We start from the raw sequence: 24,971 nt of genomic DNA, 5'->3' as shown, positions 1-24,971 counted from the left end.
AAGAAGCACCAGCATTCTTAAGATGTCAAATAGCAAAATTTAATCGACCAAACTACCGAAATATTCTAAGAATACCATTCATTTAAACTGGACGATAATAACAATAAAGCCATTTAAATACACCATGAAAAAGATCATCAGCAAAACCATGATTGGCTGTACAACAACAAACATGACCACAGAGACTAATGGACATCTCAATCTCTTTCTCGTCTCAACCCCGCATTCTCAAAAAGCTCACAACATTTCCCACGGTTTCACTTCATTATTAACCATAAAGAGGAGATGCCGTGGGCCTGGGATACGCGACCTTTCCATTAACACTCGCGGCTTCTTCCAAACTCCTCCCCCGTGACCTCCGCGAGCTGCTATCAAGGCTTCGGTCCGTCTTTTTCGCTGCAGGGGAAGGGACTGGGCCAGTCGATGCATCCTTGAAATCCTGGAGCTGTTCCAACACGCTGACAACCTGGTTCATGGTGGGTCGGTAACGAGCCTCCATCGATAAGCACTGAAGCGCGAGGCTCGCGGCTTTCTGGGCTCCTGAGATGGAGTACTGCGTCCCTAACCGCGTGTCCAGTATGCGGAAGATCTTCCGCTTGTGGGTGAGGTACGGCCTCGCCCACTCCACCAGACAGTGCTGCCCCGATGGGCGGTTCTTGTCCAGTGCCCGTCGGCCTGATAACATTTCTACAAGAACCACTCCAAAGCTGTACACGTCGCTCTTTGTAGTCAAATGGCCTTTAGAATTCAAAATTGAAAGGAAAGAAATAGTGTTACAATGATAGAACTTGGTCTTCATAGTTATCCCCATAACTGAATGGCATAAAAAATAATTAAAAAAAAAAAAGCAGATATAAAACTGTTTAGCTTAGCTTATGTATGTAAAGCCGCAGCGACATATGAATAGTCATTTAATACCCACAAAGTATATAGTTATTTAGAGAACTTTGCTTCCCAATTGACTTCAGTATTAACAACCCGAACGACACTAAATTTCTAATTCCAAAAAACCAAGAAAATGAATCATGCTATATGAAATAATTTAAAGATGTGCAATCTGAGTCACTGCCCCATAGGTGATATAACATATGCCTCTAATGATTGCCATGATCAATGTTCATTACAAGGATGTTTCTACGCGGTGATACAAGTATTATGAATGTGTGACCTACAGGCGAACTAAAAAGTTGCTTCGCATCAGCTTCTCGCACTTCACAAATTGAGTAAAGAACATTGTGATAGTTTGCTTTTACTCCTTTAGTACCACCAACAAAGAACTCCGTGGTTACTAGAGTAAAAGCAATTAAGAGCTCGATCGTAAACAAGTTTACCTGTTGCAAGATATTCAGGAGCAGCATATCCATAGGTTCCCATCACCCTTGTGGAGACATGACTTTTGTCGCCCGTTGGACCATCTTTTGCTAATCCAAAATCAGATAGCTTTGCATTATAGCTCTGTCGACAGTGCAAAGAAGAAAAAAAAAAAATCAGATTGTCTAAACTATAAACTCTTTCGCTTGTATAGTTATGCAAATTTAGACACCATTACATACCGAATCCAGAAGAACATTAGAAGTCTTGAAATCACGATAGATAACTTTTGCCTTGTCACTGTGCAGAAATGCGAGCCCTTTAGCAGCTCCAAGAGCAACCTTCATTCGGAGGTTCCAAGAAAGTGGTTGAAAGTATGATCCCCCTGCAGCATCATTTGTGAAATGATTGGTTCATAACAAATACAACATTAATTCTCATAGAAAGATCTTCATTTCCGTTTTGTCAAAAACTCACTCACATCCATAAAAGAACACATAAACAACTCAGGACTTGACTTACTCCTAAAGAGATGGTTCTCCAAACTTCCTCGAGGCATGAACTCGTACACGAGAAGCCGCTGTTCGTCCTCTAGGCAGTACCCGATGAGTTTTACAAGATTAGGATGAGACAATTGACCTAGATAATTAACTTCTGCCTACAGGTTACAATAAAAAAAATAATTAATAAGGTTAAGGAAACATTGAGCTTCTTCACAGACAGAAGGGTAGTGGAAAACTACACTGACCAGCCATTCCCTGTGACCCTGATAGCTTTCCTGATTGAGCTTCTTCACAGCAATAACCATTCCGGTCCCGGGTTTGGCGGGCACGAATGTGTGCTCCTCAATCCACCCCTTAAAGACCGAACCAAACCCACCCTCTCCCAGCACACTGTCCGGACGGAAGTTCCTTGTGGCAGTTCTCAACTCATGAAATGTAAAGCTACACACATTCGACGACTGCAGTATCTCACCCTGAGTCCGAGGAGTCGGAGGCACGGAGGCTGCCGAAACCCGGCTGCTCGAGCTGCTTAATCCGTTCCCGTTTTTACTGCCATATTTCGAGTTCGTCCCTAGGCACACAAGAAAAAGAAATACTGTAAATTGTTGTAAGATACTACTATTTACTTAAATTGCAGGAAATGGAAAACCAATAACAACCAAAAAACATTAAATCCTATCTAATTGTCATTCAGTGTTGCACCAGAAATTCACTATCTCAAAAGCCGACATCCAAGAGAGTTGGTAGTACCCAACAATGTATCGAATAGACTCTATTCAAAGATGGTAAATTTCAGTGATTGTTGAGTTAAAACAGAAATGCTTGCACATAAATTTCAGGAGACAAATGACTCATTTTTGTTCTGTGCATGTTTCCTGTGACTTCTAAAGGAAGGATACACAAACTAAATAAAGACCAGCAAATCCTCCATCAGATTACTTGGTATATCAAGCAACAACAGTAGCCTTGCTATATAAGAACAATTAAGCAACTCAAAAATACCTACTATGAAGCCCCAGTTAGGGATTTGATTACCAAAACAGCTAAAGATCTAACTGGGTCTATGAGACAACAAGAAGTAAAGCTCAAAATTCGCAGCTTTTCTTAAATCTCGAGCTGCTCCGCAACACCACAAAGCAGCATGCACGAACCCTAAATAGAACAAATCCGCCCCAATCCCAAACACCGCAAATTAGCCCTAAATCTCACTTCTTCGTCAACCCAACAATTGCGTACCGGAGGTGAAGGCGCTGTGCGAGGGGCTCTCCGCCTTAATTTTCGCGCCGAAGCAGTTCCCCATCCCGGAATCAAACAACGCCGCACAAATCAAAACCCTACCTCCTCCTCCTCCTCCTCCTCCTCCTCCCACTCCAACTCCAACTCCTCTGCGCCCAAAATGGCTTGAGAAGAAGCCGAATTCGCACTCGGATCCGTTCTAATTCCCCCCAAATCCACCTCGAAACCTCGGATTTGGTTCGAGCTCTCTCCAGTGGTAGAAGTGAAAGGCTTGCGAGAGGGGTAAAGGCGAATCCTTTTTCTCACCTCCTTGTTGCTCTCTCTCTCTCTCTCTCTCTCTCTGTCTCCGTCTTAAAAAGGAATGCTTTTCTGGGCGACCTTCGCGAAGGTTGACCTGGCCCGGCTCCTACTAGGCTGAAAAATTCTAGAATGCAACGGGTATATTAGTGACGTGGCGTAACAAACCAATCAAATTAATCCTTTTAAGAATATATGTCCCATCATGATTGTAAAAAAGTATTTTTATTGTACTTTTGTTTGAAAAGAAGAAATGTGATTGGCTTGTTATTGATGACGTGGTGCAAGTGTGACAGTGTAGAATTCCTCCTACTAGGCTCTCTTTCTCTCTCTAAAGCTCCATTATTTTACTGAAACCCTAGAGAGAGAAGCGAGAGAGCATTAATGGCGAGCGCTGGTCCCCAGCGGAGGAGAGTGAACGAGAGAGAGAGAGAGAGAGAGGGACAGGGAGAGCTTATCCCTTTCACACTAGATTCGAGAAATGCTCAGTTTCATTGAATATTTTATACCTTGTAGGGTAAAATGTATGTTCAGTCCCTGTGCTTCCCTGATTTTGCAACCGCTTTCCTATTCAATTTTACTTGCGCACTAGAAATTTTAAATATATTACACCTTGCTCTTCGCCTCTTAAAAATATATAATTTTTATTTACAAAAAAAAATATTTTATAAAAATTGTAATAATAAAATAAAAGTAAAATGCACTTGTAAAATTTTTCGGGCCTGAAAATTTTTTTTGGACGTCTGATTTGGTGTAAAAAGAGAAATTATTTTATAAATTTTAAAAAAATTTATCTTTTTATTTTCGCCTCATCTCCATAAAAAATAAAAACTCATAAGAAGAAAACGCGGCTCACACGCATTAAAAGCATCACAGTCCATGAGCTTATGTGAGAGCTTGCGGACCACGTGAGTGGTCCATGCTGGACCAGTCACCCAACTCTCTCTCTATCTTACTATATATATATATATAGTCCGGCTAGGATATTATCGATAACACTAAAGATTTAGTGCTATCGAGTTTTTCATAGTTAAATTTTATATATTCAGAGGGAGGGGGCGGAAGAGAAAGAAAAGACACTACAACAAAAACGGTCTATAGCGACACTTTTAAATATAGGTACATGTCAAAAAAGTGCTGCTAGCTAAAATTACCGACACCTTTAAAAAGTGTTGCTATATGTGGGGTCGCTAGGTATATAGTGACAGTTAAAGAGTGTCGCTATAACCTAAAAGAGTGCTGCTAATTTACCAACAACTTATTTAAGCATTTAACAACCGCCGAAACTCTATCTCGTTGGCTGCGGTGGCGGAGGAGGACGACAGGAATGACTCTTCGTCTAGAATTTCAGTGGATTGAGTAAAGAGAGAAGAAAATATGGTAATTGATTTTTCTTTTTTTTTTTCTTTTCTGTTTGTAATCGGGCCAAATGGACTGGGTGTGGTGGGTTGAGTAGAGTAATCTTTTATTTTTGGTTGGATTGGGCTTTATATTTAGGCATTAGTAGATGTTTTTTTAAGTTTTAGCATAAATGGGACACTTACTCAAAAGTGTTCCAAACATGTGTCCCTATAACCTAATTCTGTTGTAGTGAGAGAGAGAGAGAGGGGATAAAGAATTAATATATATGTTTTATATTTTTATTATATAATATTATATACATATTATGATATATATTATATTATATACTTATTAAATTATTATATAATATAATTTTGATATATTTAATTTACAAATATAAATAATAATAATTATTATTATATATCATTAACATATAATATATAGAATAAGAGAAAATATATAATTTTTTATTTATTTTTTCAATCAAATAATTTTTATAAAAAAAATATTTTTCTTTTCATACAAACTAAACACTAAAAAGCTAAAAATTTATTTTTTTTACAAAAAATATTTTTTACAAAAAAAAAGCTAACATATAATATATAGAACAGGGGAGTTGCTTGATTGAACTTGGGACAAACCCCGAGCTTGGTTGGGCTGAATCTGGCCTCGCCCTTTATGCTCTGCGGTCCTTTTTTGGGGATCAAGTGGATCTAACAAAGTTACGATATGGGGTAGTTGCCACGTGTAGACATTTAATTCCTACCGTTGGATTTATTGCGGTTGGTGTAAATTGCAAGGCATTTTATTTTTTTTAATTTTTTTTTTTTTATCTAAAGTGATATATTGTGTACACCAGGCTAATAAATCTTCTTTTAAAAAAAAAAAATTATATTGCGGTTCCTCCAAAAGAAATTTTTCCGAAGACCAAGCTAAATAAGATGAACTTTGTTGTACTTTAATTAAGCCATTAATTCTTCTTAAAGAAGATTAGAGCTTCCAGTTAATCAAACTTTACGTAAGAACTGGAACAAATTTGACATTCAGTTGTGTTAAACAAAACTTTAATAATATTCTCATAGAGAAAATATTTGACGTCCAATTCTTTGTACCTTACGCCAAATATAAGAAATTTTACACAATTTCGTGTTATCAACTACAATAATAACGTGGCACCTTAGTTAATCATAATTATACATAATTTTTCTGGTCCTCTTTTCTTTTTCTGCAATCTTATTAGTCCAGAATTAGCCTTTTTTTACAATATATTGATTAACTTGTGAAAAATATAAATTAGATAATAATAATAATAATATGAATTAGTTGATTCGTATTTCTAGCTAAATTTATTTCTAAATAAAATAAACGAAGCGGGTAGCAATGTAGCATGCTACATTTCTCTCAAAATAATAATAATAATAATAATAATATGAATAATATTTATTTATAATTTTCTATCAAGTCCAGTCAAGCCAACCCGAAAGGGTCTGGCAGTTGATGGCAGTTAAGAAGCATATACAACCAAGAAGGAGAATTGAGCTAGAATGCTTTTGGAAGCACCAACCCCTTGGTGCTTCTAAGTTTCTACCCTTTGGATCTACTTCTTAATTACTAATAGTCCTTGGATCAAACACTATTCCACCAACCACCGCCTACTACCATCATCCCAACCCTACATCTTTTTATTCAAAGATTAAAAACTCAAAAACATCACTCTCTTGGTGCTTTTAAAAGTATTCTAGCTGAACTCCCAAAAAGGATAAAATAAAATAAAATAAAATAAAAGGCAGCCCTAAAAGAAATGAGTGGGTTAGACCTTTTTGTTGCACATGGGTGCTGTCCAAGTGTCCGGTAAGGGACAAATTAATGAGCTTTAAGATGCAATTTTCATTTTTGCAGGTGAGATTTAAGATATTATAAAAAACTTAGTAGTGGCAATTTGGTATTAGATATATATATATATATATATATATATATATATATATATATATATATATATATATATATATATATATATGCACACTTTGTAGCTGTCTGATTTTTAATACAAAAGCAAAGCCAAAGTTTGGGTAAAATGGCTTGGATTTTGGTACTTCCACTTGATCTTGAGAGGATAGAGTTGTATTTAATAGTGGTGCATAGTCAAACACATGATTAATAAACTAGGTAATTATATATTCAGTGTTCAATTATTATTACCCGTCAAGAGATAAAAAATAGTTACATACCTAGGGGTTGATCAGATGGTAAATGACATGCACTGAACATTTTAATGCGCACCACAGTGTATTCTGTACATAATGTTATCTCTTTAAGAAATGATTGCTTCGAACCACTTTATTTAGTACGGCACAAGTACTTTTTTAGTGGTTAAGCTAGTTGTTTCGTTGCATTTTGCGATTACCATCCTCCTAACTTGACATTACCATCCTCCTAACTTGACATGTGAAGAGTATTAATGTTAGAAGATTCAATTGAGCCATGCACACAGTATGTGAAGGAGCCCACCATGTGGGGATACCTACCACACAGATGTATAGAATTCATTTAATGCAGTGTTCATTGGACTTTTTTGTCTCCCCCTTGCTTTAAAAATTAAAGTTGTTATATTCATTTTGCTATTATCAACAATAAAATTGCGAGGTGTGGAAACGGTTTGACTTTCTCACACATTCCCGTGAGTGTTGACCTTGTTGTGGTCCATTCTGTATATACATTGATGAAGGAAAAGTCAAGGTGCTGAGGGTGGGGGCAGGTATGCGTTCTACCACCAGTATGCTAATTAATATAATGTGGTTGGACTTGTGCAAAGCCATATAACCGAGCTCGTTCCCATGTGACACAGCTTGGCCTTATTTATTTCTCTCACTCTCACCCACTTGTTTTCAGGCAGTGTTAGGCGCCCACATTTTCACTCTCCCTCTCTCATGCGTGTGGTTATGTATGATCGATGTATCTAAAGAGATCGATCTGAGAGGAAACAGTCAAACAGTTCAGAAATAGCAATGTATCCACGACTTCTGTTCGTGTGCTGAGTAGAGATCGAGTGTGACAGGCCACGGATACTTCATGTAAATTTAAAAATGGAATTCAAATTGCAACCATGGGATCGATTCAGTGTATTAGAGTACTGCTATCGGAAAGATCGGTCCCCGTGAGTAGCCTTAACAATGCGATCTCTCTCTCTCTCTCTCTCATCTCCTGTTCGGTATGGGAAAGTCCTCTTCCTGCTTATTATTTTGCAAGTACTGATAACAAGCAGGCCATATTAATTTCGAGGTATAGGATCGAAATTATTGAATTAAATGTTGTTAGTTATAAGTTTTCAAACTAGTATCGTTTGATTACATTGTTACTAATTCCACACAGAATAACTAGCACAAATATATATATATATATATATATAGAGAGAGAGAGAGAGAGAGTAAGGCTACTATGCTATCGGAAGCACGGAACCTTCCGTGCTTCCAGCTCATTTTCGATGTTGCGACTTTCGAATCGTCGATCGGCTCCATTAAACTTGATCTAGAGTATTTTAAGTACCTAGAAAATAAATTTTATGATTTTACAATATCATTTGCCTAGTGAACGAAGGGGCTCAAAATCAACGGCTGAAAATAAAAATTTTACAAAATGTAATAATATGACATTAAAATTTTAAATCAAAGATATTGATCTTGTTTTATATAGTATAAAGAATTTTCTATCAAAATTTCACGTGATTTGGATATTTCTACACCGTTAAACTTGCAAACGGCTCACTACGGCCATTGAAATTTGTTGATTTTGAGCCCATTCGATCACTAGGCCAGAATGGCGTATCGAAAAATAATAAAATTTATTTCTAGTACTCCAAATACTCTAGTTAAGTTTAACGGAGCCGATCGACGATTTGAAAATCGCAACATTGAGAAAACGAGCTGAAAGCACGGAAGGCTCGTGGCTTCCGATAGCATAGTAGCCTCACTCTATATATATATATATATATATGAGAGGAGATGAGAGGAAGGAGAGAGGAGGGGAGAGAGTTGAGCTAGAATACTCTTGATAGTAAACGAGCCGTTTTATTATCGAGTTGTTTCGTAATAGAGCTTCCAAATGACGATCGGCTCGTTGAACATGATTATACCACTTGAAGTATTTAAAAATCAAATTTCAAATCTTTTCGACATCATTTGCCTAATGATCAAATGTTTTCAAAATTATAATTTTAATGCGTGGATAAGAGACTTTTCTCGTTTAACGGTGTAAAGATATCCAAATCAATTGAATTTTTGTTAGAAAAAATCTTTAACTATTAAAACAAGATCTATACTCTGATCTTGATTACAAAATTCTATCATCATTTTTTAAAGAATATTTATTTTCAGCCATTCATTTTTCTGTTCACTAGATGGATAAAAAATAATATCGAGAAGTGCGTGAAATTTTGATTTCTACAATAGTTTAAATGGTTTAGTCATATTTAACGAGCCGATCGTCAAATTTGGAAGCTCTATTGTCGAAAACAACTCGATAGTAAACGGCTAGTTTACTATCGAGAGTGATTCTAGCCTCACGTATTATATATTATATATATATATATATATATATATATATATATATATATATATATAATATCATATTATATATGCAATTGAGAAGGATTTTTTTAATTGTTCCCTTCTCTAAAGCTAATAGAATGGCAGTTGTCAAGATAAGAGTTCATATTTATATACAAACATCTGTAAGTTTTCCGGCTTGTACTAAAGATTAATTAATGCTGGGGATGTACGTTCATTTATACAATGACCAATGATTTTTAATTTCTATCATATAAATATATAATTAATCATATATTGTTATTATTATAATAATAATCTGATGATGCATGTCTCAGAGAATATGTCAAACTAACATTGACTTGTAAGAAAGATGTTAATAAAAAGTGATCATTTGTTGAAAAGAATCCAGGACAAATGCCCCAGAGTGGCAGGGATTAGAGAATAAATGTATGGTTTGCACCGATATATAATAATCAATAATAAATACATAACTGTGCCAATTGCGTCAGCATGACGAAAATCGATGTCATTTGTGTAAAAGGTCAACGTGGCACCATGACAGATGTGATTAAGTAATTAATGGTGATTATTAATTAATTAATTAATTAAATCAGTGGCTTGACTAGTGTTTCCTGGGGGATTAAAATGTTTCTGTAGTGGATCTACACTACGTACGAACACAGCAACCATTCTGATGAATTAGATTGTGAAAGGTATCCTCTGCATAGTTATTAAGATATTGATTTGAGTTTTCATGATGATGCAAATTAAGTTGATACTCGTAGCAGATTTTAGTCAAATCATTTACTTAGCAGAAAAGATTTTTGCCCGAACGGAGACTTCAACAGATGTCGCGACATTTACTCATCCAAAAACACCCGGAGGCTTCTTGGTTTCTCGTCAACTATTACTCGATGATTTAAAAATCAGATTGAACTGGCCGGATCAACCGGTCCGACCGTGACCCAATCTATAAACCGGTTCGATTCAACTATTCGATCCGAGTAAGTCGAACAACCGATCCGAACCATTTAAACCATACTTTTAGTATAAAAATATGATATTAGAATAATAATATACATATATTTTTATAATTGAGTAATGTAAACCTTATATCTACTTAATTTAGTATAAAATTAATATTTTATAATTAAGTATGATATTAAAATAATAATATACAGATATTTTTCTATATAATAAAGTTTAAAATAATAACTTGGTATTTATTACGTCATACTGATGTCACTGGTCAAGGTTGTAACATTGCTATTTTACTTGTAGTTGGAGTGAAGCTTTTTGGCCCACAAATTGGATTTTGTATTGGTTGAGACCGGGCCGAGGCCCGGGCCCAGGCCCGTGACGTACATTTATCGGTCTTATATTGGGCCCTGAGAGGATTCTACATGACGGGTAGAAAAGGGGCATTGTCATTTTAAGCCCGGCCCGTTAAAATCTACGTCGTCATCTTTGCGCACCAGCGTACACTTGTCCTCGTTTCCGCTCCGTTCACGAGTCCCTCGTTCCTGTCTCTCTCCATTGTATAGTAGGAGCAGTAGCTTCCTTGGAGCTCTCGCTCGCGTACGCACACTCTCTCTCTCTCTCGCTCTCCACGGAATCCACGAGCGAGGGTTCGAAGATGCCGAGAAGCGTGTTGGTGGGCTCCTTCACCTCCCCGAAGATGGAGTTCGCCATCGACATGGGCAACCCTTTCTTCAACCGCACCGTCGACGGGTTCCTCAAGATCGGAGCTGTAGTAACCTCGATCCTCTTCCCCTCTCGTTCCCTTCAGTCTCAATCTTCGATACGCGCACAAGTCGATTTTACTGATTCTACGAAGATTCGTGTCGATTCGCAGGTTGGGGCATCCAAGGTGCTCGCGGAGGAGACCTACGATTGCCTCAGGAAAGGTTTGTTGATGCACTATCCTTGTTCTAATCAATTACGGTGAGATTTGGTCATGATCGGGCTCTAGATCCGTGGATTTCGTTGTTGATGGTGAGAAATTAATTGTTGCTAAAAGTATTAAATAGCCGGGATAGGAATCGATGTTTAAGTTGCTATGATGATTGCGGTTAAATCATGGATAGTATTTTTAAATGCACATAAATGCTGATGAATATGTTCACTATTGATGTTAGTGGTGGAGGTGTGTGGTTAGTGTTGATAATTAATAAATTAATACTGGAGAGAAAATAAAATATATCAATGAAGAGAGAGAAAATCTAGCGGTGAATTTTTAGTCGTAATTTTGATGCACGTTGTTTTGCTTGTGAAAGAGAGAGCAGAGAAATAGCAATGGTTTTAAATTAAATACAACAGAATGTGGTGAATGGTGGATTTTCCAGAATGGATAATTGGTGTGCTTGCTCTGCAGTTGTTTTCTGCAGCTTATGATTATCTTTAGCCATCAAGAAACGACATGCTTACATTTTTCTTTTAGAACCGTGAACCTTATTATATTTCTCCTTTTCTGTGTAGGTAGCATTTCAAAAGGCAAATTTGAGGATGCAGTAAGTGTTTCGTGTTTGGCCTCATAATTTTTTTTGTAGAGAATTTTTGTTCCGACATTGCATTAGTGAATATACTCTAGTACATTTGCTTATTGACGACATAGTTTGTGCAATGACTAGTCGAGCTTAACGATATATATATACTGGTATTCCCCGTTGGAGATACATTAACTAAAATTTGTTTAAGCTAGAAGTTCGCCATGCTTATGGTGTATTATAGCCCTCATGCGCATAAATGCTATAGAAATGAAATGTTATGGTTGCAACTTAATTGTGAGGGGAAGTATTGAGAAGAACTAATTTGTACTTGCTGTAAATGCAGCTGAAGAAAATGTGTAAAGAGGGAGCATACTGGGGTAAGATTGCCATTAAGATTGATGGTCTCTACTTTGTACATGCCGTTGCAAATTCTTTATCAGTATTTGCAGTGTTTACCGTTTGTCTCCCATGCATATTTTCTATTTTTCTCTTGTGGATGTTTTTCGTGCAGGAACTGTTGCCGGAGTATATGTTGGAATGGAGTACGGAATGGAAAGGATCCGTGGCACCAGGGATTGGGTAATATCTAATTTTTCCATGATGCAGCTCGTTATTGTTGGTTTTTTACTCTTTAGGTTCCAAACATGGACTTAGAGTTTGTCAGTGTAAATTAGATTAAGTTCGTTTTGTTCTTCTTTTCTGAAATAACAGTATGCTTAATTGTGTGATATGACAATGGTTCTCAAAGCAAGTCATTTACAGTTGTCGTACATTATGATCTGTAAGTTTCTCTAATTGCTTGTTCGAAGCTCACTAGTATTGGAACTTTTATTTTACTTACGTCCATATAGGCTGGAAATGGGCCAGACTGCAAATAAGCAAGATGCGAGTGCTTAAATATAGTAGGGCTTGGCAGAGTCTTTGCTTAAGGGCTATTTGAAAACGGAGATGATGATAACCACCATCGTGCGATAGACCTCAAGTTTTATGAAGGCACAGTTAGTCTGGCGCTAGGGCCCTTGAAAGAGATATAAACCAAGTAGTAACTTGAAAGAGGAAAAATCGGAATTTAAGGTTTATGTAGGTGAATAGAACTTGATGATCTGTTATATATGGATGGTTAGAAATATGAGATCATTTCGTTGTATACGATGCCAAATATATATTTTTTTACCAACCATCTGTTTTCCCTGGCATGGTACCTGCATATATATTACGATATACTCTGTACATTTACCGAAGCCGAAAGCTAGGGGAGATATAAACAATAAGCCTAGTGCGAAAAGAACTTACTCTGTATAAATACATCTAACATAAAGAAAAGCTATCCATCAATCTTCATGATACCGAATTTTTCTCTTTAGTCATTAGCATATTATAACTTTTATTTCCTTGAGAAGGCTTACTGCATCCTTTCTGACAAATACATTTGCAGAAGCAATATGTAGCCTAGTTTGGTTCAACTATTTCGTGAATCCGCTAACAGGTGATGTGGCTAAATGTTTATCGTTCATGGCATAGTCTCATCGCTCTAAATTCATGTGTTGCAGAAGAATGCGATGCTTGGAGGTGCCCTGACGGGGGCGCTCATATCAGCCGCGAGCAACAACGGCAGGGACAAGGTTATCAGGGACGCAATAACAGCGGGTGCCGTGGCCACCGCCGCGGAGCTTGTGTGCTACTTGACTTGATGAAACCTTGTAATATATATCATGAATAGAGCTCCTCCTCTCCAACTCCAACTCCCTGTTCCAACTCCAACTCCCTGTTTTTACTTTCTTCTGCTGCTGCTACTACAATCAGTATCAATGCTTACTGTTTTCTAATAAGTGTTCAACAAGATCTGTAGAAGTGACCATGCTTTTGTTTTTTTAATTAAGAGTTCAATATTATCGACAGTTTTTTATTTAAAATTTTTTACTATATCATTGTAGACCACTTTGAACGGCAGAGGTTTATTGCGCTTTTCCTTTTATCTGTCTTCAATGTATCTGTGTGACGTTTCAGTAGAAAAAAAAAAAAAAGGTGAAAAAAAGGGGCAGAAGATTCGCTACGCATGAGGACACGGGAGTGCCCCAGGAAAGCTTCCATCACCTACAGTGCCCCGGTTCCTGATTGGTACCAACATATCACTGTCTCTTTAGTGAGGAACGGCGACGTGCAACCTACCCTCCTGGACTTTCGTTTTCTTGCAGCCCTTGTCGTTCACTTCTTCAACCGGTATTTACTACGGCAAAGATGCTTCTTTTATTTTTCTTTTCTTTTTTAACAATTTTTTAAGAAAAGACTACAGGTAATTAAATTAAAGCAAGATGGACTTTTGCTCAAAATAAGCAGGTTCCTGATGCCCATCATTCGTATATTTTCTAATGTGTAATATTAAAATTATTAGTTGGGTGGAGTGCATCCACAATCCACTATCTTATAAAATTTTGGAAACAGGTCGCCAAAGAGAAGTTTTTAAAGGTTAGCTAAAGAAAAGACTAAAGCTTGTTACATCTGCTTAGGCTGAATTTTCTTCGATAATTTAGGACCGTAAGAGCTCGACTCGTGACTCTGTCACAAACCTTTAAAATGTAGGATTAAGGAGAAAAGTGTTTCCCAACTCATGTCAAACTACTAATCCAGCTCTTGTACAAGTAATAAAACCAAGATAGGTGAAAGTATTTATTCTCCTTCAGTTAAAGAGAGAGAGAGAGAGAATCCATCATCCATACATAGTACTCGATCGCTACAAGCATACGGAAACAACAGCAACACAAGGAGGCATATATACTCATCTACAGTATGTAGATATATAGTAGTTATGCTCCCCCTCATCATCACTAAACACTAATAATAAAATAAAACACACCACACAACACCAAACACACAACCTAGTAGTAAATTAACACAACACAACACAACAGAACACAACCCAAACAACCACTGCATCATCTCATTCCCCTGCATCGATCTGCCTCTCCCTCTTACTCCTATTTAGGATGCGCTGCCTCTCCTCATTTGCAGTTGCAGGGATCGCAGGTGCAGTTGGATCCGCACTTGCACCCACCATTCTCGGATCCAGCAGCCATCTCAGACCCCTCAAACTGCCTGCAAACGAGAGACCCAACTCAGATTAGCTTTCCTCTGTTATCTAAACAGAAATATTAGCAGTCCACTAATAATCTTAATACTCTCGTTCATAAATATAAAAGATAAATATTAAAAATATTATTCACATAAATAAATAAAAAAAGTTAAAGGAGACAGAAAATAAACAAGAGATGCGAATATGAGGGAGGACTCAACCAGTTTTTGGACTATTAAGCCTATAATAATTTTTTTTAAACTTAAAAATAAATATTTAAAATTTTCATTTATAAAAATAGGTCGAATATTAAAAAAATTTTAATTCTATATAAAAAAAGTAGTGAATGGATAGATCTAATTTTATAAATAATTTTTTTAAAGAACTATTTTTATAATTATAAAATTGATTTTTGGTGAATTCGGGAAGGTGGAATGTTTGCTCAATCAATGGAATGTTTGCTTTTAGATCTCTTCCAGAAGAATGAGGACCAATCAGCCAGCACAGCTGCCTCCTCCGGGTTTCTTTCCTGCGGCATTTCAGATGAAATTTCACTAAATGACTTACTGCTTTCTTCACTTACTTATCCTTGAGCGCTTTTTAGGCTTTCTTCGGCGAGAAGATGGACTTCAATTGGATGGCTTTCAATACCCCATATACATGGAACAAAACAGGAAAGAAGCGAAAGAATGTTACAGTAGAATAATCTAAGTGTTTCTATGATAACTGGGAATTGACCCATTCTTATCTGGATTGATCTTTTTTTTAGGATCAAAGAGTTCAATTACGATATTGGACTGGGCCCCCTTCGCATGACCTAGAAACTAAAACTACAAAAAATCAGTCCGTGCGTGCTACTAAAATAAAAGGCCTCTATAAACTCCTCTCTCAGGAATGAAAAAAGGATTTCCCATGTGGACGGGGTACCGTGCAGGGCACGTCTCACTTCTTTTACCGTGATCCACCCGTATCTTGTTCGTTCTGGAAACACGTCTTCCTATTCCATCTTTTCCCGAATCTCCCTTAACGGAAGAAATAGAAGCTCGAGAAGGAATACAAAAAAAAAACCTAGTTCACTCGGCTCGGCATCCATGGCTGAATGGTTTAAGGGCGAGCAGGAAAGTAATGGGAGATGTGACTACCATCTGGTTTAGATCCAACATTGTTGGGTTCTATTCACAGAAGAAGGAATCGTTCTATCGTCGGGTGCAGGTAGGCTAAAGACGGAATAGGTAGTTTATCAAAATTCGGATATGTTTGAATGCGGAAATGAAATCATGTTCGTTTCAAAACAAAAAATATCCCCTTCCGTTTTTCCGTCTTCTTCTCTGCCGAAAGGAAAGACAAAGGCGAGGGAGTCCTCGGATGGGGAAACCCACGATTGAGAGGTCAGATCACACCATCCTTATTGATCCAACTCGGATTGGTATGCACACAAAGAGAGACCAATCCACATGTGTTTCAGTTTGAGAGTGGATGGGTTTCCCTTTGTAAAAGTAGCCATAATCATAATCGATCCTTCAATGAAGTCAGTTTCACAAGGTCAAAGTAAAGGGCAAGTGCCATGAGACAGATAAACATGATGAGAACCGAATCATATATCCTATTGCAGCAAAGAAAGAGGAAAGAATCGGTTATGTAAGAAATTGGGTGGGGGCTAATATGGGACAAACAAAGATCAGGAAAAGACGGACCGGACCCATTCGGTGACTCGAATATTCGACCCATCCCCTCTACTGCCGATGAGCCGCTCGGACCTTCTATTTCCGTCAAAAATTTTTAAGACTATTAATAAAAAAAAAAATCGACTCAACCACGTTAACCGGCCACAACCTTTCAGTATCAAATTAAAAATCATCAGATAAAAAAGACTACTCTTGTGTCACGCTACCTAAAAAATCGATTAATTAAAAACATATGACCCCCAAAAAAAAAAAAAAGAACATACTCCTTCTGAGGTGCAACCCCCACGATCACGGTTTGAGCAGTGAAGCTCTTCTCCTCACCCAGTTCAGGGTACATCTTGCACCTGCACATCATGAAAAACAAAACATAATTAAAGATAAGCAACATAAGCAACATGTAAAATAAAGTAAGAAAAAAAAAAAAAAAACAAAGAACAAAACAAACGAAACGCATAAAATAGAAAACAAAAAATCATAAACGAAACAGGAAATTTTTACCACTTAATGAACTCATCATAAAACACACAGGAAAATTTAATCATAAAACAAAATTAACAGTATAATTAATTAAAATCATTAACATCAACATACCCTCCGCATCCGCTCCCACAGCTGCACCCGGATCCGCACCCGCAATTCCCACCACAGCACGACATTTTTTTTTTGTTTTTTTGTTTTTTTTTTTTTCCTCACCACACAAATTAATGAAAGAGGAAACGAGCGCTTCAAAATGAATTTCTCTAAAACAACCAATTTCTGTTTCAATGTAGCGGGGCCGAGATGCGCTATTTATAGAAGCGCTGAGGGGGAGGGCGACGATATCCACCGTCCACGTGTCGCCATCATTTCCTCGGGATATCCCCGCCGTGTCCGTGAACCGACCCACGCGTTCGCCCCTCCCGTTATCTCTCCGTCGAAAACGTCCGTTAACTCCGCTCACGGGCGACGAGAGTGAAATTACGATTCTGCCCTTGGAGAACGGGGATGGGTGCCAGCCGAGATATCCGGAATAATCTCGTATCGGGTCCAATGATGTGCTATGCATTAACTACCTAATTAATTTAATTTAATAATATAATAGAGTATATTCATCCATATTTGCACGCCATCATAAATCTCATAAAATTACTAGTATTAAATATTTTATCGCTAAATTTTTTAAACTATTACTAACAGTAGAAATATATTAAAAAATATTAAAATTTTTATAAAAGTAATTTATAAAAATTAAATTTTGTAGATATATATTTATAATTTACTATATTTATAGAAGTCTGTACAAAATTAACCCAATATTTTTTTTGAAAATTAGCTTGTAGAATTTTCTACGCTAGTAGAATTATTGATTCATTAAAACAGTATTATTATATTTCTGGCAAATAATATGTATAATATATCAATAAAATTTTAATTTTAGTTCATGCGTTTGTGCCATTTTATGTTGGGAACACTAATTACTATTTTTGTAATAATTATGGGTCTTGCCTCATTCTCCTAATTTTTTTTTTCTATTTTTCTAAAAAAATCGTACTTAGTTAATTTTATTTATTTTTTTAAAATAAACTCAGGTTAAAATATGAAATAATGAAATTTCAAACTTAGGAGAGGATTATAGATAAATCTCTCTCGTTTTCTCTGGAATGTTCCGCGCAACCAAACCGCCATTGTTACTTTCCTACATATCTAATCAATCTTATCCTTCAATACTACTCTCACTTATTAATTACTTGTTTATGATACAATCTCTATTTAGGAATTTCCTCATAAACGGCGTCTATTAAATGTCTGCATTATACATAGAGAGAGAGAGTTGTACTATTGTGTTATTAGGAGTATAATATTTTTTATGCTCGTTCTAATCATTTATCATTTTTATTGGATGGTTAAGATTGATGAATAATTAGAATAAGAGAGAGAAAAAAAATTAGGAAAATAGAAATTGTTTTCCAAATTTCTTTTCTCTCTTTCACCGCAACCATTCATCAAAATTGATGAATGATTAGAAACTTAGGAGCACAAGAACTGTTGTATTCCTTATAGTATAGCACAATGACTACTGTGCTTCTAATAACATAGTAGTCCTGCTATATCTATAGAGAAAGAGAGAGAGTTGAGCTGGAATACTATCAGTAGCAAATGAGCTCTGTTGCCGCTTATTTGTTTTCGATGATCGAGTATCCAAATTGACAATTAGTATCGTTGAACATGATCTATACCACTTGAAGCATCTAAAAATCAAATTTTATACTTTTTTGATATTGTTCTCTGGTCCATCAAGCGGATGCAAAAATGAATAGATGAAAATGAATATTCTTTAAAAAGTGATGATAAAAATTTGGTAATCAAGATCAAGAGTATACATCTTATCTTAAATAGTTTAAAAAATTTTCTAATCAAAATTTAATTGATTTGGATATCTTTACACTGTTAAATAAGAAACGTCTTATATTAATCGTTGAAATTACAAAATTTGAAAATCTTTAATCATTAGGCCGATGATTGAGTCTCCAAATCGACGATCGACAGTGTTGAACATGATCTATACCACTTGAAGAATCTAGAAATCAAATTTCATACTTTTTTCAATATCATTCTTTTGTTTGTCAAGTGAACACAAATGAACGGCTGGAAATGAGTATCTTTAAAAAGTGATGATAGTAATTTTCTAATCAAAGATTAAGAGTATAGATCTTATTTTAAATAGTGTAAAGAATTTTATAATTAAAATTCAATTGATTTAGATATCTTTATGCCGTTAAACGAAAAACGTCTCATATCTATTGCTAAAATTACAAAATGTGAAACTTTTTTATCATTAGGCCAATAATATCGAAAAGATTTGGAATTTGGTTTTTAAATATTTCAAATAGTATAGATATATAATGTTCAACGGTGTCGATCGTCAATTTGAAAATTGAATCATCGGAAATAAATAAATGGCAACGAAGTCTATTTGCTACGATAGCATTCCAGCTCAATTCTCTCTCTCTCTCTCTCTCTCTCTCTATATATATATATATAATTTGATAGCAAATTTAAATATAGTGTCACATTTCATGTGGCCAACTCTGCGTAGTAAAATATTTTGGTGGGTAATCTTGCGTTGGCTCCAATTACAAATTGGGTTGTGCTTAAATCCTCAAAGCCAGGTTTAGAATTCTGGTTCGGTGGAAAATCTCGTCCATAATGCATGTCATTTGCATTTAGTTTGCTAAAGATTTGAGTAAAACAGTAATGCTCACCCTGTCGGGCTACATGTAAGTGACTTCCTCGCCTTAATATATATGACCAAAATCACTTAACGCCAATCCAGAATCTTGGCTAACATTGCATTAATAGAATCGTTAAAAATGTTATTAGATTTTGGCTTCCTCTGCAGAGCAGCGAACTTTGAAAATCTCGCGAGAATGTAGTGTAATATATATATATATATATATATATATATATATATAAACAAAAGCGCCATGAATGAGGTGTTGTATGATGAGATTCCTTACTGCTTCAACTCACATCGTACACTATTATTGTGACCTTCACATCCTCCCATAACGAGCAAAAGGCTAAGACCACTTTAATTTTCTTTTGTTCGTTTGCTTCGCGGAGAATATATATATACATATGCGTGTGTGTGTGTGTTGGGCTCAACCCACTTTTTTAGGACAATGGGCCCTTATAGGGGACTTGTCACGTGGGTAGGGCCCAATTAATACGAAAGAATCTCGAGAAAAAATTAAGTAAACGTACTAGTTTAATACGTTCTAAATTATGTGACTAAATTTTGATTAGCAAGATACTCATTTGTTTTTCAATATTTTCTATATTATATATTGGATTGTTTATTCTTTTTTTTTCTCCTAAGAAAAATCGTCGGCTCTACATTATTGAAAAATTTTACTGATGATCTTCTATTTACATTAAATACAAAGCTAGTGACAAAATGGATAGGACAATATCTTTTTCTTTTTTTTTCTTTTTTTTTTTCTTTTTTTAAGAGATAGATAGATAGCACGCTATCCGTTTCGTTTATTTTATTTAGAAATAAACTTAGCTAGAAATGTGAATCAACTAGGATTTGAACTTGGGTCTCGAGTACCAACCACCAAGTCCTTTACCACTTGCTCTAGGGACGGTCGGTTGGACAGGACAATATCAAAAAGAAGTTTCGAGACGTGCTTCAAATTCACGAAGACGAGAGATCTCAAACTCTCGATTTGTAAAATCCGCTCTGGGATAAGGTGTAACAAGGTAATGTTAATTTCTAGACTACATATTTGGAGGATGTGATCTTGGTGATCAAATCAATTTAGAACAACATATCTAATACTTAATAGAAGATAAACTAAACTATCTTATTAAGTCCAATCTATGTAATTATTAATTATATATCTTCTTATGGGGATTTGGAGAGATGCAGATTGAATTGGTGGGATATGGTTTGGAGCATGCATTTGTGGGCCAACGCACTAACTTTCGTGCACCTCTTTTCCAAGTTACAAAAAACACCCTGGCACGTTTCTCAACGCAGTGGCCCCTTGGTTCCTCTTGTCCATTCTTTTAAAAGGTAATAATAATGTATGGAGATAGGCCAATTGTGAAATGGACCTCTTAGGTTTTTTTTTTCTTTTTATTGATATATTTTTACTCTGTTGTTGATTTTGATTCAAGGTTTTAAGTGCTCATCTATATAGATCGTATCCATCATGTCGTATCGTGCCAATAAAATATCAGCATAATACAAATTTCGTACCGATGACACAGTTTAAAAGCCTCTATTCTTTAAATTAGTAAGTAATTTTCTCAATAAATTTTAAAAGATGTGATAAAAAGATATAATAAATATTTATAATATTTTGTTGCTAAAGAAATAAATATTTTATGTTATTATGTGTCGGCACACAAGAATTTTTTTGACTGGCATGCATCGGCATAGCTTGGCACGCACCATGCCGTATCGTACCGGCAAATTTTCGGCACGTTCTGTACCCTGGCACTTAAATCCTTATTTTGATTTTAATTAATTTAATCACAGCTATTCTAGCTTTTAGCTAGCAAAATTATGCACCTCATGTACAGTTCGTTTTCATCCGCTAATAAAGTTATTAAGTTTAATATAATTATATCCCTTTATCTAATAGAAAAAAACATTAGAGTTCCATTTCAAATTGATCTATAACTACAGTTTTCACCTTTAAAAAAAAAAAAACAAGTTTAAAAGAATATCTTCCCGGAACAATTCTATCATCGATGTCCTTGTGTTTTTTTTCATCCTGTAGTAATGCTGAAAGTTTTGATTTAGAACATTATTTGGTTTTTAGAACTTTTAAGGCTAATCTTAAAATTTTATTAGTTTATTTTTTTGGCTTTTGCTTTTCACGTAGAAAAGCTGTACCGTCGCGCACCAACATGTACTAAGGCTTCATTTGGAATTGCACGAAGATTGCGTTACGCGTGGTGGTGAGAGAGTACGTTGAAAAAATATCCTGTTTATTTCTATACGTAATATTATATTCCGCATTTCGCGATGAGTCGGTTATGATATAATTTGTAATATTACGTTCCACATATCGAGATGAGTCGGTTACGATATAATTTATGCGGTCACACCGGAGAACGCAGAAGCACTTTTTTCTGAACTCAATTTTATCTAATAACGTTAGATATGCCTCAATACCAAACAAAGCCTAAATCCTACTCTCTGACGTGCAAACCACGAGGCCCATTTGTAGTGTATATTCGGAAGAACCCAGTCCAAGTACAAAACTTTTTTCCAGCCCATCATACCTGGGCCACAATTTAACAGCCCAATAATTTTGGCTAAATCTATGAGGTGGCCCACTATTTCATTTGCTTCCTTATTAAAAGGCATCCAATTTTCCTGGCAATTAAACCTGCGATGTGACCCATCAAGTGGTTTGAGTCTACATCATATATTCACATTTTACTTACGTAGACTCGATCATTTGTAAATCTTTAGGTCAGGTCACTAATTTTTCTGATTTTTATTTTTTTTTTCTATTTTTTACACTAAAAATGCTTAGGATATATATAGTTCTTTATAAACGGCTGATCTGTGATTGCTTATGTGAATTAATTAAATCCTTCGCATCAATCAACCTAAAATGGGGGAATCGGTAGTAGTATTTTCTTTTAATTACCACTATTATTATTTTCGGTCATATGATTACAAAATATGGAATCTTTATGTAATATTCACACATACTAGTGTTTTGATATGTAACATTTGAGTCTAAACACCGGTTCAAAGTAGCTAAATTTTAATTGGTTAGATCGTAAGTGGAATCAAGTAATGGACTGATCGAATCCGTGCTTGCTACTTAACCAGGGTATATATTATTTTTCTTGATATTGGATATAAAATAAATCCAAATTGTGAACTTACATAAATTTATATATATAGAAAGCACAACTGTCCAAAGGAGTTCTCTCTGTTTTATTTTTCTCTGTTTTATTTTTTTAATTTACAAGATATCGGCGCAAATAGGATATTCTGAGATTGAAAATACAATAAATATTTTATTATCTCTCAACATAAGTTGACATAGAATATCTTGAGAAAAAAACAAGGAATGAGACTAGAAAACTGCCACGGACAGCGGGGTTCCGAGTCATTAGACGAACATATAAATAAATGAATAAGAAAATGGGCAGTGATTTGATCTACGTTTTTAATTAATTTATCACAATAAGTTTCTTTTTTATCATATTCACTGTAGCCTTCCATGCATACATATTCCTACCATTACATTACAAAACTAAGCAAAAAAAAAAAAAAAAATCAAATAATAAATAATAAGTCATTTGGCTAGGACTTTCAAACACATCGTAAGCTAAATCCATGTATACCGATGTATGTGAAACGCGCAATGAGTAAGAAAAATATAAAAATGCTATGAATAATCCAGTGTTAAATAGTAATTTTTATTTCTATAGAGTATCGGATTATTATTCTTTACATCTAGCCACCGCTCAATGACGTGTTTTGCAAAAGATAATGTGATTAATTTCTCAGGCACATTCTTGGGAAAGCTAAGTCATGTTTAACATTATTTACTTTTCGCGAGAAAAATAATTTGTTCCTGTTTTAATGCTAAAAAGTTAGGAGTGATAATGCTAAGCATGCTCGAGATTAACATATCTATATCTCTACATTATTCCTTATATAATTTGCCACAAGGCAGCTCCTATTTCGCTCGTACCTTTTCTGTCCTTCTCATGATACTTCGTCTTCCCACTTGTCCACTTTATAATTAATGCGTTTATATAGTTTATTGTCATTTAAATTATTCGCTTTCACAAAAAAAAAATCTCTTTATACTCTTTTTCTCATACTATTTGTATTCATTAATGTTCCATGACAAGTAAAAAAATTTTAAAATTTTTATTTTATCAATCTTTTATATATTTTATAGTATTAGTCCGCTGCAATGCGCGAATAATTTCACTAGTAATTAAGAAAGGTATTCAGACGCATGTGTGCATCGAGTATTCTAAAAATCAATAAAGCTAGCGTTCTACTTGTGGCTAGAAAGCACTCCACAAGAACAAACCCAACGTTATTAACTTCTAATTATTATACATACATTAATTCTTCATTGAAAACTGCATCGATTGCGTAATTGCATAAGTTTTCACAAGACATGCATGTCGCTAGATTGGCGTAACGAGGACTTAATTATTAGGATTAATTGCATACATCATCTATATATCTGTAAACATATCGAATATATATATTCATACAAACTGTAAATTTTTTATTTTTAACTCTATAAAAGTTTTATCATTTTCAAATATATATATTTCTGTTGTTAGTATTCACTAGAAAAATATAATTAATTATTACTAAAACAGGTTTTGACTTTTTCAGATGGGGTTCGAACCAAAGTAATTTGTCCGGGTGGCTCTCTCAGATCTGGTAGTACGTGAACTTTTTCAGGGAGGGAAAGGGGAGGAATCAGGAACTGCAGCAGCATCAGATTTGTTTCAGATTCATCCGCTCGATTGTCGGTCACTTATTATAATAAATATCTCTCATATCTCTCTCTCCAGTCCCCCACCATATTTATTTATTATTAAGTCACTCTCGCTTGTCAAGCTGTGTCATAGTGGGGCCCACAATACAGAAAGTCAACCCCGCTTCCAAGAGCACCAGGTGGCACCGAAAAGTTCCGTGAATAATATGCGGCGCACCACGTCGTCTGTGAACCAACCGAGACGGATCTTTTTTTTAAAAAAAATAAAATAAAATATAGTTAAAATTTTACAAATTTTAGCACGATGACTACCGATGTGGGTCTAAGATATACACCTCCCAATAAACATACATCTAGCGTTTTTCCCATTAATTTTTTTACTACTGCGAATGACGTGGTGAGCCAGGTCCAGGGAATATAAGTCCGTCCGTCTCCGAAGCCCGCGGGTTTTAAAAACGCCTCGCCGGTTGGTTGACTTTACGCCGATATCTCAAATCCTTTCAG

General features: G+C 35.6%; 3 protein-coding genes across 4 annotated transcripts; 1 reads left to right on the top strand and 2 right to left on the bottom strand.

Moving 5' to 3' along the window:
- LOC109723650 (probable serine/threonine-protein kinase PBL9) lies at window positions 31-3,499 on the bottom strand. The gene is made up of 6 exons (XM_020252078.1): window positions 3,051-3,499; window positions 2,060-2,385; window positions 1,834-1,969; window positions 1,554-1,696; window positions 1,332-1,455; window positions 31-738 (listed from the first exon to the last, which is right to left on the bottom strand). The coding sequence occupies exons 1-6, from the start codon at window positions 3,112-3,114 to the stop codon at window positions 269-271; spliced, it is 1,263 nt and encodes a 420-aa protein (XP_020107667.1). The 5' UTR covers window positions 3,115-3,499; the 3' UTR covers window positions 31-268.
- LOC109723838 (outer envelope pore protein 16, chloroplastic) lies at window positions 10,712-13,634 on the top strand. Of its 2 annotated transcripts, none has more exons than XM_020252325.1 (6): window positions 10,712-10,982; window positions 11,088-11,139; window positions 11,711-11,742; window positions 12,065-12,122; window positions 12,233-12,300; window positions 13,272-13,634. In XM_020252325.1, the coding sequence occupies exons 1-6, from the start codon at window positions 10,869-10,871 to the stop codon at window positions 13,410-13,412; spliced, it is 465 nt and encodes a 154-aa protein (XP_020107914.1). In that variant the 5' UTR covers window positions 10,712-10,868; the 3' UTR covers window positions 13,413-13,634. The 2 variants fall into 2 exon arrangements, with proteins under 2 accessions (XP_020107914.1, XP_020107915.1); XM_020252326.1 differs by having other exon boundaries at window positions 10,716-10,982; window positions 12,065-12,098.
- On the bottom strand, window positions 14,362-17,248 carry LOC109723839 (metallothionein-like protein type 2). The gene is made up of 3 exons (XM_020252327.1): window positions 17,068-17,248; window positions 16,740-16,820; window positions 14,362-14,814 (listed from the first exon to the last, which is right to left on the bottom strand). The coding sequence occupies exons 1-3, from the start codon at window positions 17,130-17,132 to the stop codon at window positions 14,721-14,723; spliced, it is 240 nt and encodes a 79-aa protein (XP_020107916.1). The 5' UTR covers window positions 17,133-17,248; the 3' UTR covers window positions 14,362-14,720.

This window comes from Ananas comosus, linkage group 18, assembly GCF_001540865.1.
Source record: "Ananas comosus cultivar F153 linkage group 18, ASM154086v1, whole genome shotgun sequence".
NCBI classification, from domain to species: domain Eukaryota; kingdom Viridiplantae; phylum Streptophyta; class Magnoliopsida; order Poales; family Bromeliaceae; genus Ananas; species Ananas comosus.
Note: the sequence above shows the minus strand (reverse complement) of the source record. Positions and strands in the feature narration are given on the sequence as shown.